Source organism: Opisthorchis viverrini (genome assembly GCF_000715545.1).
Source record: "Opisthorchis viverrini unplaced genomic scaffold opera_v5_215, whole genome shotgun sequence".
In the NCBI taxonomy this organism is placed as follows: Eukaryota; Metazoa; Platyhelminthes; class Trematoda; order Opisthorchiida; family Opisthorchiidae; genus Opisthorchis; species Opisthorchis viverrini.
The window spans coordinates 403,088-419,305 of record NW_008751868.1 but is presented as its reverse complement, the minus strand read 5'-3'; the positions used below and the strand labels follow the sequence as shown (position 1 = coordinate 419,305).

General features: G+C 44.4%; 1 protein-coding gene across 1 annotated transcript; it reads right to left on the bottom strand.

The window, feature by feature from the left end:
• Positions 1-6,500: 6,500 nt before the first annotated feature.
• T265_08323 (hypothetical protein) lies at positions 6,501-15,713 on the bottom strand (the record flags this gene model as incomplete). Its single annotated transcript, XM_009174089.1, has 7 exons — positions 6,501-6,599; positions 6,752-7,092; positions 7,636-7,853; positions 9,371-9,743; positions 11,199-11,565; positions 12,635-12,836; positions 15,094-15,713. The coding sequence occupies 7 exons, from the start codon at positions 15,306-15,308 to the stop codon at positions 6,501-6,503; spliced, it is 1,815 nt and encodes a 604-aa protein (XP_009172353.1).
• Between the last annotated feature and the right edge of the window lie 505 nt (positions 15,714-16,218).

Below are 16,218 nucleotides of genomic sequence, written 5' to 3'. Positions count from 1 at the left end.
TCATTCGGGAGAGTAGGCACCTTCTAACAAGCCCTACGGAGGTTCATTCCAGTGTTCCACAGTGATCTTCTGGGGGGATAGAAGAAAAATAACAGGGCTACTTGTCCAAAAGACGTTTCTTCGTTTCGCTCTGTTGGTTATCACGCTGTCTTAGCTGGAGTGCACCGACAGAACAAGCGATCTTTGAGAGAAGGGTGGATATCCGGGCTGCATGCCGACAGTCGACAACAAAGCATCCTTCAGCACTTGGCTCTGTCACATCAAAGTCAGATGCATTGGTAAACACTTTCTGTGCTCCGTTTTGAGTGGCGTTAACAACAAGTTATGGTGTATGCCGTCTTAAACGTACGAACATGTCTTCTAGGGGTATTATAACTTTCACATGGGAATTAGCTCATTCAATTCACACTCAGCCGGTGTGCTCTGCGAAGGGCTTGCTGATGTACGCAATAGAATGAGGTTGATGAGGTCATTCCACAGGCTTTTTTCGATGACGGCAAGTCTTTAAAAACGGAATGAGATGTTGAAACAGGGACAAGTCACGGAGATATGCGCAATAGCTCACGTGATTAGGGTAAAAAGTGAGCGGCCAACACATGCATGGTGTGTTTCAGCCTATTCAGGAATCAATATTTGACGACCACGATCCGGAAACCGAATGCACTATAACGATGAAGGGACCATGCATCGTAGAATTTTCCTCAACTGCAATACCTCTGAAAGAACAAGCTCTTTGTAGTCGCACCTCGGTGCTCGAATTGGCTGAGTCAGCTACCAAGGAAGAACCATCATAATGGCCGTGTACTGTGCCAAGTCAGCAATCACCCGAATACTACTAATGACGTCAAGATTGCTGCCACGCTACGGACCGTTTCGCACACGACAGAATTTTACTCGAGTAACAGCTTTGTATCTTAAAACTATATGAGCCAAGCACAATGAAGCAAAAAGCGGAGTGAAGCAAGACATGACTTATGGAATTCCAAAAACCATAATTTCTGTAGCATCTGTCTCAATCATTCTGTTTATGGCCTTTTCGGGTGGCGCAAAAGTCACTAGTTAACGATAGAAGGACCCGACAATAGTTACCTGAGCTCAGTGTATCGATGAAGTGCACATGTTCGGGTTACATGCATGCAACGTATTGCTGAAGCATTCACCCCAGTCAAAGAGAGCAATTTTATCACATCATGGAAAGTACCAACAAACACCTGGGTTTTGCTCGTATTACTTGTGCTTTTTTCTCTAGAGGAAGGAGATATGGAGTAAGTATTTTTGCACCTTTGATTGTTTCTTTGTGTGGTACCAACGCATTCCGTTTTGCTGTCCAAATTGACTAGGCTGAGACGCGAAGATGCTAGTTCATCAACATATCAAGCAAATAGTATTGAACAGATGTTTGTCAAATAAAACGCAGTTGTCGACCCCCCCCCCCAAAAAAAAAGAAAAGGAAAAAAACAAAAAATAAATAACCAGCTTAAAAATGTGAGCACCTCAAAAAAGATACTTCACAGATGTAGTCACTAAGCTGATGACCGACCGAGAGCGAGGATTCTGTTCAAATAGAGCTTAGCGCGAAAGCACATCTTTCCACTCAATAACAGTTTTTCTTACCATCCTCTCAAGGGTCATTTTACTGAACTTATCCAACTGAACCAGATATAGCTACGGTTAAGACGCGAACTTACTGGCGGAAAGGTTCGTGGTTTGAACCCAGCCCTGGAATCTCGAATGCTCCTGCCACCCTGCATTTTTCAGCCCTCGTGCTCCCTTCGGATAGTGTGGAAACCAGGCACCGAAAAAGCGTTCGAGTTGGACGATTGTTTTATTATTATTATCATTCACACAGATACTGCAACCAATGACAATACCGTTAAGTTACACTTCTTTAGCTGGACTTGGGGCATACACGTAGGTGCCAACAGTTATCACATACAGCAGTCTAAAAAGCTGCTATTTTCCGACGATATAGTCATCCGGTCAGTAGAACATGGCTCGCACAAGAAAATCCTTACATTTTTGGAAAAGAATCGAGTGATCAAACTCAGCTAGAAGGATCAAGTTTGTGATGCAATTTTCTGGACATTGGGTGCCAGTCAAAGCCATGTTTAAGGATAAAGCGGACGACAATGTGCAGTAGAGATCGATAAATCACTTTCCAGCACCATAGCACTCAGACATTAATGCCTACAAGTTGAAGTGAACATGTGACTCTAAGAATAGATGCATTTTAAACCGTACGTGAGGTTCCACTTGACAGAATGATCTGCCGAAGCAGCTTTTCGTGGATTCCGTACCGTTTAGACGTATAAGGAAAGAAATCTTCTGACCAACATTCTTACATAACATCTTTCTCGGATGAATAGTTTTCTGCAAAGTGGCCCAGAATCCTGGTAACAAAAAATGAATCTTTCACTCTTAGTTTTTCGGTCAGGAACATGAGAATACCGTAATCGAAGATCCAGCAGTTATCTTGCCTCCAACAAATGGATAGTTTCTTCCTGATAGTGTGACAATGTGAGTCTATGCAATCAGTAACGACACATGAACTAAATCCCAGCATAAATGCAACTTCGCAAAAACAGTGCCGGAATCTTGGACGATCAACGAACCTGATCGACAAACTGAGGCTTAAAAAGGTTTTTGGCAGCCCAGGGTACCTACCCACGCCCAAAACAAAACAGGACATTTTTTTGCAGTTGAGCAAATCTTTATGCGGTAATCTCATGGAAAATGCAACACCATTGTTTCGTCGGTTTATCACTCTTTTACGTGGCTGTTCCCAACCTCATCTAAGTATCCGGTCAACCACTGTAAAGCAGGCACGTTACGTCTGTCCAAAAGTTCAAAGAGGGTTAAAAACAACAAGCAAAGGTTTAACAACCCAGACAACGACGCTCCACCGAAGTGAAAAGGAAGGAAGAACAGTCGACACCAGAATACAAGCAAAAACTGAAGTCAAACTATGAGGATCGCGTGTCAGTCGAGATCTGTTTTTGTTGTCCAGGGCGGACTTGCAAGTAATCTCGAGAAAGGCTAAGTAGGAAAAATGCAGAAAAGTAATGCGATCTAATTCCCACGAATAAGAGCATTTCGAAGCGCCTCCAGTGAGTTGAGCGGTGTAATAAGGCCGGACGCGGTTTTACGACTAGAGAAAAGTGGGTGGTTCTCCCACACAAAGGTGCGTCGCATCCTTTGAAGTTGTTCCAAACTATTTCTACTTCGTTGTAATGACCGCTCATGTCTTCAGAAGAACTTATTGACGAGCTTTAGCCTTAATTTAAGGATACGTCAGTGCCAATGTTAAAGGAAGAATGGATAGCTTGCTACAAAGTAGAATGTAACTAAAACAGTTTTCAGTATCAAGGTTTTATTGCTGGTTGAAAAAAGCTCGCCTCCGCTTGAATCTTGAAGTGAAGTGAATTCCTTTGGACAGACCGGCAACTGGGACAGTCTTGGCCTTCATTCGTGATTCCGTTCATTTGACTCTGTGCCCCATGAACGACTCAAACGCGAGTCCCTGTAGAACACCTGGTGTGTAAATGCAAAATAAGAGATCTATTTTATATAAGTTACTCGCCATCTAGTTATGCACAGTCCTCAGAAGCTTCCATTTTGCAGTGCCACACAAGGGTAGCTTCGGCCTCACGGTTTTCTCCGTACCCTACTTGGAGACATTGGACAGCAACACTATTCATGTGAGCTCTTGCTGAAGCAAATTTCGTCACAATGCATCTGTTCCGTATTCGTGCTTCCCTGCACAGTCATAACTTATCTGCCCATCAATAATAGTGAGCATTCGCGTAATATACTTCAACAGACTGATATCAACTAGTATAGTACTCATGAGGGGAGCATAACTCATCGAATAGTAAGTGCCAATGCCAATCAAGAAGACTGCATCGCTGGTTGGATTTGTGAGCATCACACGGGCCATGTGCGACTTTAGGACAGCGGTTCGTTGGATCACCTAGTCGGCCTTAATAGAACCGTCTCCATTTGTCTGAATATGTCCCATGATCTTGCACCACTTCAGTGCAGGTGAAATCAAAGTGAGTCATAATTTTGCTGAACGGCTAACCTGAATAGTACATTTTGAAAAGGTGGAAGTTCTAAGTCAATTGGGATCGCAAATAATACAAATGACGTTTCGATCAGCACATGAGGTAAGCAACGCGGCAAACCTTAGTATGTGTTATATTCACTTGACACACCACCATTCATTTTCAGTTGAATGGCGTCGCCAGCTTTTAAAGACTTTGAGAAGCCACTTTTCCTGAGGCTACACACAGGCAGCGATCTCTATTTGGAGCGAACGTTATTTCTTAACCATTTTCTCCCATTGAGATCGTACGGTAGATAATTAGTAGTCAATTCCTTTCAAGCAGAGGGAACGATGAACCTCAGGAGGATTACGTATGTCATCGGAAGGACAGTTATTCAGAAGGCAAGAACAAAAATAAAATTCAGGAGAATGAATAGCTCTAATATGAGTCACACGTTCACAAATGCTGTACAAACCAACGAATACGTGTGACTGCTAGTCACGCAGTCGGAACCAAAAGCAACGAAACATAGGTGGCGAGCTCATTTAAATTTGACCCTAATCCGTCCACTGCATTCAAACAACGTGCAACCTCAATTAACCTCACTAATCCACTCACACAGATAAGCTAAACATAAACGGATGAATTATGGAAGACTCGAATAACGGTCCTTTTAGTCGGTAGTCCTTTGCTCTAACCAGATTGCCAGGCCATGATCACGAAAGTGGGCCGGTTGGACTGAAAAAGACGGCGCCAATCTCTGCACCACATGTTGGAATGATTTATCATTATCCTATCACACCAAGCATCATCACTAATAGTGACACCAGCTGAGATTACTGGTGCTTCACTGCCGCACATTCATTTCCAGTTGTTTGAATAAAGCCTAATAATGGATCTTCTAAGGGGGACAGGTAGTCTATCACAGGTGCCTATCCGAGGTGCATACAACTCTGGTACTCAGTCGGACAATCTGGATAGAAACTGATAGCATGAACGCCACTGACATCGGTTAGCCGCCATATCACTCAGTGTACCCAGCTAAACACAACGAGGGTCACGTGGGCCAAGTTTAGGAAGGCGAAAAGCACCCAGAGCGCCCATACTTTTCGTAAATTACTACATCCCCTTCTACCAGTCTTTAGGTTTCCCCCACTCTGAGCTAAACACAGCAGACGGTAACTCAACATGAGCAGTAAAAATGAGCCACCTTAGCTTGCAGATTCTAATGCAGTTCTTGAGTGCAGTATGATCTTATTGCAAATTCACTGGCTCTAGCCGATCCCAGCTATGGTTGTGAAGCCCCGATTGTCAAAGATCTGGATATGTCTCAGACCTTCCACACGAAATGGCCGAAGATCGCAGTCGTGGAACAGTACAGCCCACTTTAGTCCGATGGATACTCTCTTTGAGACCCAGCGATATGCCCCTTTGATTCCACGAGTGGCAGAAACTTGTAAAACTAATTCTGGCCTTTGAGATTCGTGTGTTGACCTCGTCTGTCACACCACCGTGAGAGCTGATGCAGCGCTGGAGATATGTAGTGCGTTCCACAACTTCTTATAAATTTTTGAATTCTTAGAGACATGTTCAAAGACTACAAACAGCCCCAACTCGCATTCTGTGGGTACGAAAGACAAGTGGATGGACTCGAAGATCTTGACTGGCTTCCCACCTCTGCTTCAAAAATGATAGCGATATCGTCTGCATACTCCACATAACTAAGGGTCTCCGAACAATGTGAATTTGGACACATCCCAGAGTCCGTCTTATCACAGAATAACCGACTAAATCAAACAAAGGTGGAGAGTGTAAACCATATAACTAAGGGTCTCCGAACACTGAATTTGGACACATCCCAGAGTCCGCCTTATCACAGAATAACCGACAAAATCAAACAAAGGTGGAGAGTGTAAACCACTGCTTGCAGAAGAGCTTTTAAGGGGCTCCTCCCACAAGTATGTGAACAGACACAGCGTATGATATTCACGAACTTCTGCGGCATACCTGTTGCGTGTCATCACCGACGGCGTAATACCAGTGTCCAACAGGGATGCTTCGCTGATGTACCAACATGATTTATTTGAAAGCCTTACTGTGAAAGAATAAAAGTGAACAGGGAAGGAACTTAGTGCAAGCCCACTAACTCGATTTTTAATTCATTAGCTATAAACCGTGCACCATATACACAATGGTCCCAAACACTACAGTTTCGATCACAGGACGGTGGGAGAGTATGGAGGCAGTGGCACGTTCAGTTATTTTGGGAACCTGATAATTACGTATTGGAGGCGATATCTTTGATGCATAAGGGCCAATGAACGTGTGATTGGACCATTTCTGCCAGTATCGTTAAACACAAGTGAGTTGAGTTCTGGGGTCCCCATCCAGTGAGGCGGCAGTTGTCAACTCGACTCAATTTAGTGGTCCGTATTTCCATACTTCATTGCCAGGTCACACATTGTCCACCTCTCGGTAGCTTCCACTCAGCTCACGGCTGAGCGAAAATAGCTCTGAGGGGCAAATGGTCTTCTGGCATGTGGAGTATGTGTTCTAAACAGCGTAACCTATAAGGCGTGAGTGATTCATTTATCGCGGGAGAGGTCCTTCGTCCTAAAATTTTCTACCGTAATTCAGCATTGCTAATCCGATATTCCCACCAGACCTAACCAATGTTTTGGACACACCGGTGGTCAAACACTGACGAATCCCGTATTTTCCTTGCGCGTAGAGGTCAAATCTCTGATCCACAGAGCAGTACAGATCGCACTACTAGTGTAAACTTGGATCATGAAAGACAAACTGACGTCGCGCCTGCGCCACAGGTGTCGGAGGTCGGCAAAAGCGATTCGAGAAGTGATCTCATATTCAACCAGTTCATCCGAATCTATACAATCGTTTAGGCAAATAAATTTACCTATCACGTTGGTTGGCTCGTCTGAAAGCACGAGGTCTGGGTTTAATCTCACCCACTCTCGTAGCAGTACTCTACACTTTGTAGGTGCGAAGCGCACGCCAAGCCGTACTTCATTTGTTTGACCCAACACTGACTAATCTGATGTCACAAACCATACTCGGAAGGCTGATTTGAAAGACATTGTGACTGAAGCGTTAAATAGTGGCTTTTAATACCGAAGTATAACGGTATGCATTCAAGTAATTGCATTTATACGCTGTGAAGTAGCTCCAGTCAATGATCCCGTCGGGTTTTATTGTACCGGTTTTTCTTAGTGAGCGCGAAATTCCGAGTATACATCTCACGGAAACTAAGAACATACATGACGCAGTTCAACAATCTACACTGTTTTCACCGTCAATAATACGGCTGGGTTTTTGCGGCATACCATGGCCTGATAGCTCTGCTCGCAGGCACTGTACACTGAACTGGCAATGTGCTACTAATTTGCGGTCAAGTAGTATGTATTAAGGTAGTAAATGTGGGACTACCTATCACACCCGTCCTCTGACACTGAGTGGAAAAATCTCGTTCGCAATACGTCAAGTATAAGAGTGTATGATTTCATTGTAATGTACAATGCTCGTAAGCAGAACACAAACATAAATATGAGAAAATGCAATTTCTATACACCGGTATCAGCCATCGTGCGCTCAAGCTGTGTTCTGTCTATGGTCAGATTATTGAACTCAGCGTATAATACAGCTTGTTTGAGTAACCGTGTGTGGTGGGCAACGACATCTTCATCACGATTATGGTTAATTTTCGGTAGGTTCGATATGTCCAGATCAAATCCAGGTCCGTAGCGGGAGATTAGGGAATGGTCAGGGATGGTAGAATCCAGCTCCAATCTGTAACGAAATAGGATAGTGACTTTAATCACCAGAGATAACACTTCACCATTGGAAAAATTATCTTTATTTGTCAAGGTCAACCGAAAATAAATCTCTCGCAATAAGTTCCTCACCAGTGGATGTCAAATGTTTAGAGAAATCTACTTCTAAAAATACCGATTGGTCGACGGGACTAAACATGAAATCTTGGGAGAACATAACTGACAAATCCATCCTGAGCCACAAGCATGTGTGCACAGTAGAGGGATCTATTCGCCTACTACGTAGAATGAACACCATCCATGAAACCGTGTACAAGCGAGAGAGAGACGCCAACGTGTAGGAATACGTGCGGGTTTGGTTAAATGCGTTCGTCCCAGTGAGTGCATCAGTGATTTTTCTTCCCAAAACCAAAAGGAATAGGTGTGCGCAGTAAACAGTAGCTCTCCGGTAGCCTAAACAGTTGGAGTTCGAGGACCTTATGCCGAAAAATCACCGAATCTGTTGAATTAGCATCTCTAGATTGTTGAACTTTTTGTGTGGAGCATAAATAGTACGAGGTGGCAGTGAGATAGATATAGAGATTGAAAAACTAAAAGCGAACGATGTACACAAGTAAAACAAGGATAAACAAGAGCCTGTGGGTAAAATTGCGAAGATTGTTTTGCGTCACTGTCAATTGCTTGTTAGAATTAATCCCATCACCCGTATCGGCCAAGTGAACGACCACTGAGTTAGTAATAGAGTTGTTTCATCTGGTTGGGTTGTTCTTCTTCGTCTTGCATAGCTGTCATGCCGTGTGACGTACGTATTCTGCTGGGCGAGATGACTTAGTGGTTAGAGCGCGAATTTACTGAACGGAAGGTCCGTAGTTCGAACCCAACCTCTGTTTCTTGACTCCCCTGTCTATCCTTGGGCAACCTGGCAGTGTTCCAGCCCTCGTGGCATGGGATTTAGGCACCAAAAAACTACAGTAGCTATGTAATCTGCTACACGACACCCCAATTAGCAGTTTGAACACTTAATCGTTTGGTCACGAGGGGCTGGACAACAGTGTGATTAAAGTGCACCCAGACAGGATATAGAGCCACGATTGAAGGCTCTTTAGATGGAAACTCAACCCGTTTTGAGAAATTACTTTTCCCCCAAGCTACCTATGTAGTGTGGGGACATCTGAGAGTTTTCAGTCGAGAATTCGTCCTATAAGTGAATCTATACTGAAAAGTGGAAGAGCACCGTAAACTGCCTCATCCTTAGTGAGATGTGGACTGATGATGAAATAATTGTCCAGGATAGACTGGCTTCACCTACAGGACGAAATCTCAATCAAGAAGCCCCCAAATCACCCCACACTACTAATCAACTGTAGAATGACCTATCGTTCGCCACCTACGTGCTCAGATATACGGTCACACGAAGGAAGAGGCCATCAAAGGTAGAGTGCGTCAGCTTATGTTGCATTTTCGAACCAAAACAAGCAGGAATAACTTGGGAAGTAGTAGACAGCAGATAGAAGACATCAAAAGGAACATTACATCAGACCACTAGTTTCTTCGATTGCTACTGCAGTTAGTCTCGTCCAAAGGCGGGCAGTGTCAGGAAAGTTGTATCCACCTCCTCCAAGGATTAGGGTGGGTACCTTCCATGAAAGGATTCTACGTAAGGCGGTAACATAGCTGCCACCATTATGATTGGGATCAGGTACCTCGGTACCTTCCACTTTGGTCGGTGTGTTACGAGGCAGATAATTCGGATCCAGGTTGGTTAAATTGAACACACGATGCGGATCTCCACACAAACCGTCAGCCCCACACTGAACAACAACAAACGCCGGTTGAACTAAAGCATACAGTAGATTCAGCATCGGCAAAACCGCCTTTGACCAAGTTGGATCATCCACACCGTCCGCTATCAGGAGAGAAGAGAAAGCTGGTCAACCAAATAATGCACTAAAAATGGCAAAAGACATGTATAAGAAACGAAACTAGTTCGGTTGACTCAGGGTCCTGGGGATGGAGATATGATTATTCAGGATAACTTGAAAAAATAACTGTAAACAGTCAACAAAGGTTGGTGAGGATCAAGGAGCGGGGTCAAACCAAAGCAGGTGGTCAAAATAACTCCCAACAACAGGGCTGAAATAAAGCCACATTAGAACATCATATTAAATTTACCAGCATATGGTAAAATGTTAGTTCCAGTTACCATATCTTAGCGGTTGTAATGAACAAGTAGGTCTGAAGACAAGCCTCAGCGCGGGTTCATGAGGTTAGTCACCTCGCGATGAGACTGCTATTTAATACAAAGTAGTCCAAAAGTGCAACGTAACAAATTCTTGATTTAGATGAAATATGAGTACTACTTATACACATGGTGAAATAAAATGAATGTACAGAACTGTAGTTACGTGCTGGAATGCTGACAATTGACCACTGGTCATAACTTGGTGGAGCAAAATAATGGGAATGAAGGTTCAATAAGAGAGTCCAGCGAGAGCTATTCGTAAGAATGGGCCAACAGCCAGCTATTTCCATTAAGAAAGGTGTTGAAACCGGGCGCTAAAGCCCTGCTGAATGGGTGTACAATGTGTAGTTATCACATTTCCATCACTGATTCGTCTGGGTTTACAAGCGGAATTCAGTCGTAAAAATAATTAAAAGTTCCATAAACTTCCTACATCCACAGTTGTGCCTTCCGTAGGGAAGGGAGTCTCATAAAGGATGCTGCGATCTCATCACCACTACACACGAGAATGTTATCCCCATTTCAATTACAGTCGACCTGCACCAGGTACCGATAAAAAGAAACTGGGCAATTGGCAAATGGGCTAGCACAGAAGTAGAGAGATGGATTTTGAGGTCGGTGCCCCACTAGCGACTTCCAAAACGTACGTGAGCAATAACAAAAACAGACTGAAACTAGTCAGTTAAGTCCTGTAAAAATACCAAAATAAGCGTCGACACCAAGTAGGTACCGACTAGAAATAGCTTAAATAAGATGGGTCATGCTCCAAACAGATGAAACCTGGGTTGTGGGACATTATAAGAGAAACACCATCGTTCTTTTTAGCTGTACTGTATCGCTCGGTGCTACAATTCAAACCGCCTACCTGTACTTTCGGGAGCAATCCAAAAGATACCGTCGGTAAAACATAGCCTAATCAGCTTCACCTCCTAGTCAGATTTAGGATGGCTGTTTCAAGCTCACCCGATGGCAACTGAACGAAAATGATTGAAAAGTCATCTAAAAACTATCACTGGGTTTCTTGTGCCCTGTGATCACTCTACATGTACGAGACGATTCATTTTTTGTGAGCGCTGCCAGAAAATCAAACTCAACCTCAACCAACCAAGTTAAGCTTACCCAGTGGCATGTTGAAAGCAGAAAACCGTCCGCGACCAGCTCCATTAGGAAACGTACAATGGCCCTCATCACGTTCAACTGATGTTCCAGTTCCTGGGAAGAAACCCGGGGCTGCATGGTGCACTGAAAAGGTAACCACTCGGGGACTATACCAGAACGCCTCCTCAACGCCGTCGCCATGATGCAGATCCAAATCAATGTAAAGAATTCGGTCTGATAACTGACCGTTGTTGGGAGGTAATCGACGCTTATGCAGGTGGTTTCCTAGAAGTCGATGGATCGCAAGAACAATATCATTCAAATAGCAAAATCCCGAGGCCTCAGTTCGTTTCGCATGGTGCCATCCACCGGCCCAGTTGATTGCGACCTGTAATAACGTCCAGAATAGGTTTAGCCCACCTTTCCAGAGTTTCCGTTCTGTGCACTTAGGTCAACGTTTAGCACAATAATAGTCACTCCCTTACTTTTTTATCGGACTATACATTAGGAGAAAGCTCATGTGCACAGGTTGCATGTCTCCGAGAAAAAGGCATCAGTGTCGTCACAAATCACAATTTGCCGAACGTCAGCACCACCATCAACACATGAGAGTGGTTTGCCAAAAACAAATCCCACTATAGGCAATGTTATTGCGATTCGACGTGCGAGTATTTCATAATGTTGTTGAAATTTTAGCGAAAATGTGGAAATACTGCTGAAGAAAATAAACATGACTGCAAGGAAAAAAGAACTTCGAGAAACAATCAGCAAATGCCAGCGAAGATCGACAGGTCTAATTAAGTTTTACCAAAGCTAGTTACCACTTTATATGCCTGCAACCCGCTAATTGAATGTAGTGAAAATAATCGTTCAGCTGTAACACCCTTTCGGTGCCTAGCTGACACCCGAAGGAAGCACGAGGGCTGTAATACTGCCAGGTTGTCCAAGCCTGGACAGGGGAAGTCGAGAGGCAGAGGTCGGGTTCGACCACAGACCTTCCGGTCAGTAATTTCGCGCTCTAACCCCTGAGCCATCTCGCCCCCCCCCAATTAAATGTACCTGAAAACGGAGGTGTTGGCTCAAAGTTGGCAGTAATCATAAAGACACTTGGTATCCTCTTGCCACTCAATAGGGTGAAGGGAGCAGGGGCTGCGATACTGCTACGCTGCCCAAGCCTGGATAGGGACAATCGACCTGGATACCAGACTCCCCTCCAGTAGCTCGCGTCTCAATACTGTTGCACTTGATAAGGATACCGATTTTCACTGTGTGCTACAAGCTTGGTAACGCCGCACCACCCAAATTACAAACACGGAATTAGGATACGGAAACATAGTATGGTGCATTAGCCATGTTGTGGCATACTGCTATCAACAGGGTGCCATGAGCTAGGATGTCCTAAGATGGTCGGGTTTTGAAAAACGCCCGCAAAACATGGCAACGTGGCACAAACTCACTTGACAGTGGCCTTGCAAGAGCGCCTCGGCCGCAGCAAGACTGCCCGTTACAGCTGCCACCGAATAGTCAAAAACGTGAGGAAACCCCGGGCAATCGTAGGACAGACCAAATGAATCTAGAGAAGGATCATCAGGTTCAATGCCTTTCGATTTGTCTTGGTGCCAAGCTTGGAGACCAGCCAAAGCGTCAAGGTAATCTACACTGAGAAAACGGGAGAATGCGAATGAAAAAGATAAACAGAACAGGGAACTTCACTTCAAAATTGAAGAGCACAGAAGAAAACAGGCCGCCAAGAAATGCAGATGAATATTGGCTCAACAATGGCGGAACACGCAATGGATACGGAACACAAAACAGATTTAGCAAATGTTGAGGCGAGGACTACAATCCACACCACAAAGACAGATGGCCGAGGAGGTGGAAATCGCGAAGGATCCCAGTATCCATAGATAGCGTAGAACTGGCAAGCCTGTGGATCATCCGAGCTGGCACATATGCATGTGCGGCTATCAGAGATCGCTAACACAAGTAGAATAGATTTGAACTGCATTGAATGTCACCAACCTCCCCTCCCCCTCAACTAAATTGTCGTAACATTCACAAGCCAACAAAGAATGAAATCTACTAATGGCACTCGGGGTGAATATTCAAATGAATCACTTTGAAGTGGAATATTAAGGAACCGAACCCGAACGTAACTAATTTGAAATCCATCTAACCAAAGGATTTGGGCTATCACACTAACGAAAAGACCCTTTTATTGACATTCAACACTGATCTAGTGTGTTAATCTGAATAAGTCTTACTGATTGGTTTTCCGACTGCCTCAAGACCTGGGCACCTTGGTGACCTGCTCACTTGGCCCGACGAAGCTTTTGTGTCGAAAGCGAAACGCTGCCTAGTTAAAATCTACTGAATGTTCACCAAGCCCTTTTAAAACGATGACTCCTCAATCGGTTCCTGACCCTCATTGGCATAGAAATAATTCACTATTAAACCGACTAAAATAATGCACTCTTGAAAGGACAAAAAGTGGAGAGAGGCAAAATTTCATGGCTTGAAACAAGCAGCGGTAGTAATTGTAACGGAAAGCATGTTCTAAGTTTTTAGCATCATTTATCATCCATCAGTGATACTGGATTCGGTGAAAGAGAGAATAGACTAACCACAGCCACACCATCCTTTGATATGCACCTTGCAGCTTCAAAGTGCAAATTCATGTTTCAGAACGTTGTTTCTAAACATACGCCCTACAATTCAAGGAGAATCACTGGAGCTTGTGGAGAATTTTAGGTACCTCAGTAGTTACATTAGCTCTGACGGAAATGTCAGTGCAAGAATTAAACATACGCCTACAATTCAAGGAGAATCACTGGAGCTTGTGGAGAATTTTAGGTACCTCAGTAGTTACATTAGCTCTGACGGAAATGTCAGTGCAAGAATCTCGAAGACCCGAACGAAGTTTGCTAATTTATGTCACTTGTGGCGTCAAAATGAAGTATCACTAGATCTCAGGGGTCGCGTGTAAAATAATAAAATAAACTGTTCAGTTGTAACACCCTTTCAGTGCCTAGCTGCCATGCCACCCGTGGGGTTGGGATACTCCCGGATCAACCGAGCCTAGACAGAAGTCGAGATGCAGAGGCCGGATTTGAACCACGGACATTCCAGTCAATAAATTCACGTTCTAACCACCGAGCCAACTTGCGTGTACAAAACTACAGGAAGAACTGTGTTGGTGTATGGCTGCGAGACGTGGCCTCTGCGGATAAATGATGTGAGGATCCTTAGGTTTTGACCAATGATGACTCAGAAGCGTTGATGTTATTGGACAGCGTCAACGGATTAGCAAAGAGGTGATTAGAAAACAGTATTTAATTGTGCAGCAGGAAACATCCAGCACCATCGGCCACGATGGCTCGGTTAGGTCATTGTTGAACGCGGGTGAGAAGTGAAAGTAAGACTGCGCCCGATTGTGTTCTATGCGGTCCGAGGACATTCGGGGAATCTGTTTGATGACTAGGACATACGACAATGGCCCAAGTGGTTAGAGCGCGAATTTACTGACCGGAAGGTCCGTGGTTCGAACCCGCCCCCCGCCACTCGACTTCCCCTGTCTAGGCTTGGGCAACCTGACAGTATCCCAGCCCTCGTGCTTCCTTCGGGTGGCATGGCAGCTAGGCACCGGAAGGGTCCTACAGCTGAACGCCTTCTCTCTTTTTCTTTCTACATACGACAATGCAGAGACATGCTATTGTTATCCCGTCTAATTCGAACGCGCTGGAGAGTTACAGTGCAGCGTCCTTATTAAGACTGTTCGGGTTGCGCACAATTTAGGGTTCCACCTAAATAAACAAACCATAAAAGTTGGTAAGCTATGGAGCATTGTACAAGGAGGGTTTTGCAAATAGGAATAGTCGGAGGGTACACGTTGTATTCAGAAACCAGCGGAACTTACGAATGAAACACACCGATCTCTCGATAAACTTCTTGACTTGAAGATAGCACCAAAGGAGAAATGCGAACGAGGTGACGCACCAGACCATATGCATTGATTAGATCCATTACCATGGTGTATCTATCCAAGAATTTCGGAGAATATGAGACTAAGTGTCGATACTCGTCGGAAAATACAATTCCAACGTGGAATGCAGCCGAGACCACACCGTCCATCGCCGGTCAAAGCATACGGAGGGAAAACTGTACAGGTCTTTCAAAATAATCTAACGGTGATAACGCCCGATGGAACGAGGAAGGGTTCACTCAGATGCATCTATGCTGTTCTGGTTATCCGACGGCAAAATAAAGCGGAACTCATAGATATTTCACCCCCATCGAACTAGAATAGGAAGTACAAGATTACCGGTAAAAAAGTTGAACAACCCTCTAAAAAAGCGAGTAAACCAACGGCGAGTTAGGTGGACGACTAAATCAAGTACATCAGTAGCAAGTTATACATACCAAAGATGCGGTTGAAGAGGACTAGAACGTGTATGTTTCGAATAACAAAAACACAAAACCAAATCCAGTGTTTTCAGATGAAGCGGCAAGTGTAATAAACAAGGTACTTGCTTGGACAGTTGCATTACACATGGTATCGTCTGGATGTAACACCCTTTCGGTGCCTAGGTGCCATGCCATCCGAAAGAAGCACGACGGCTGAGATACTACCAGGTTGCCCAAGACTAGATAGAAGTCAAGATGCAGAAATCGGGTTCGAACCACGGATCTTTGGTCATTAAATTCGCGCTCCAATCACTGAGCCATGTCGCCCCACTACACATGGTGACCTGAAACAAAAAGAAGTCACACCTCTACGGCCCTGATGATACCAGCTTGTCTGTCGACCGATGTGTAATGATGCAGTATACTCCAATCGGCCTCCATCACTGAGCCATGTCGCCCCACTACACATGGTGACCTGAAACAAAAAGAAGTCACACCTCTACGGCCCTGATGATACCAGCTTGTCTGTCGACCGATGTGTAATGATGCAGTATACTCCATAGTCACGGGGTTGGAAACATTGTCCATTGCTAGCAGTCTCTCCAGAATCTGATCCAGAACATTGCTCGTGAATAAA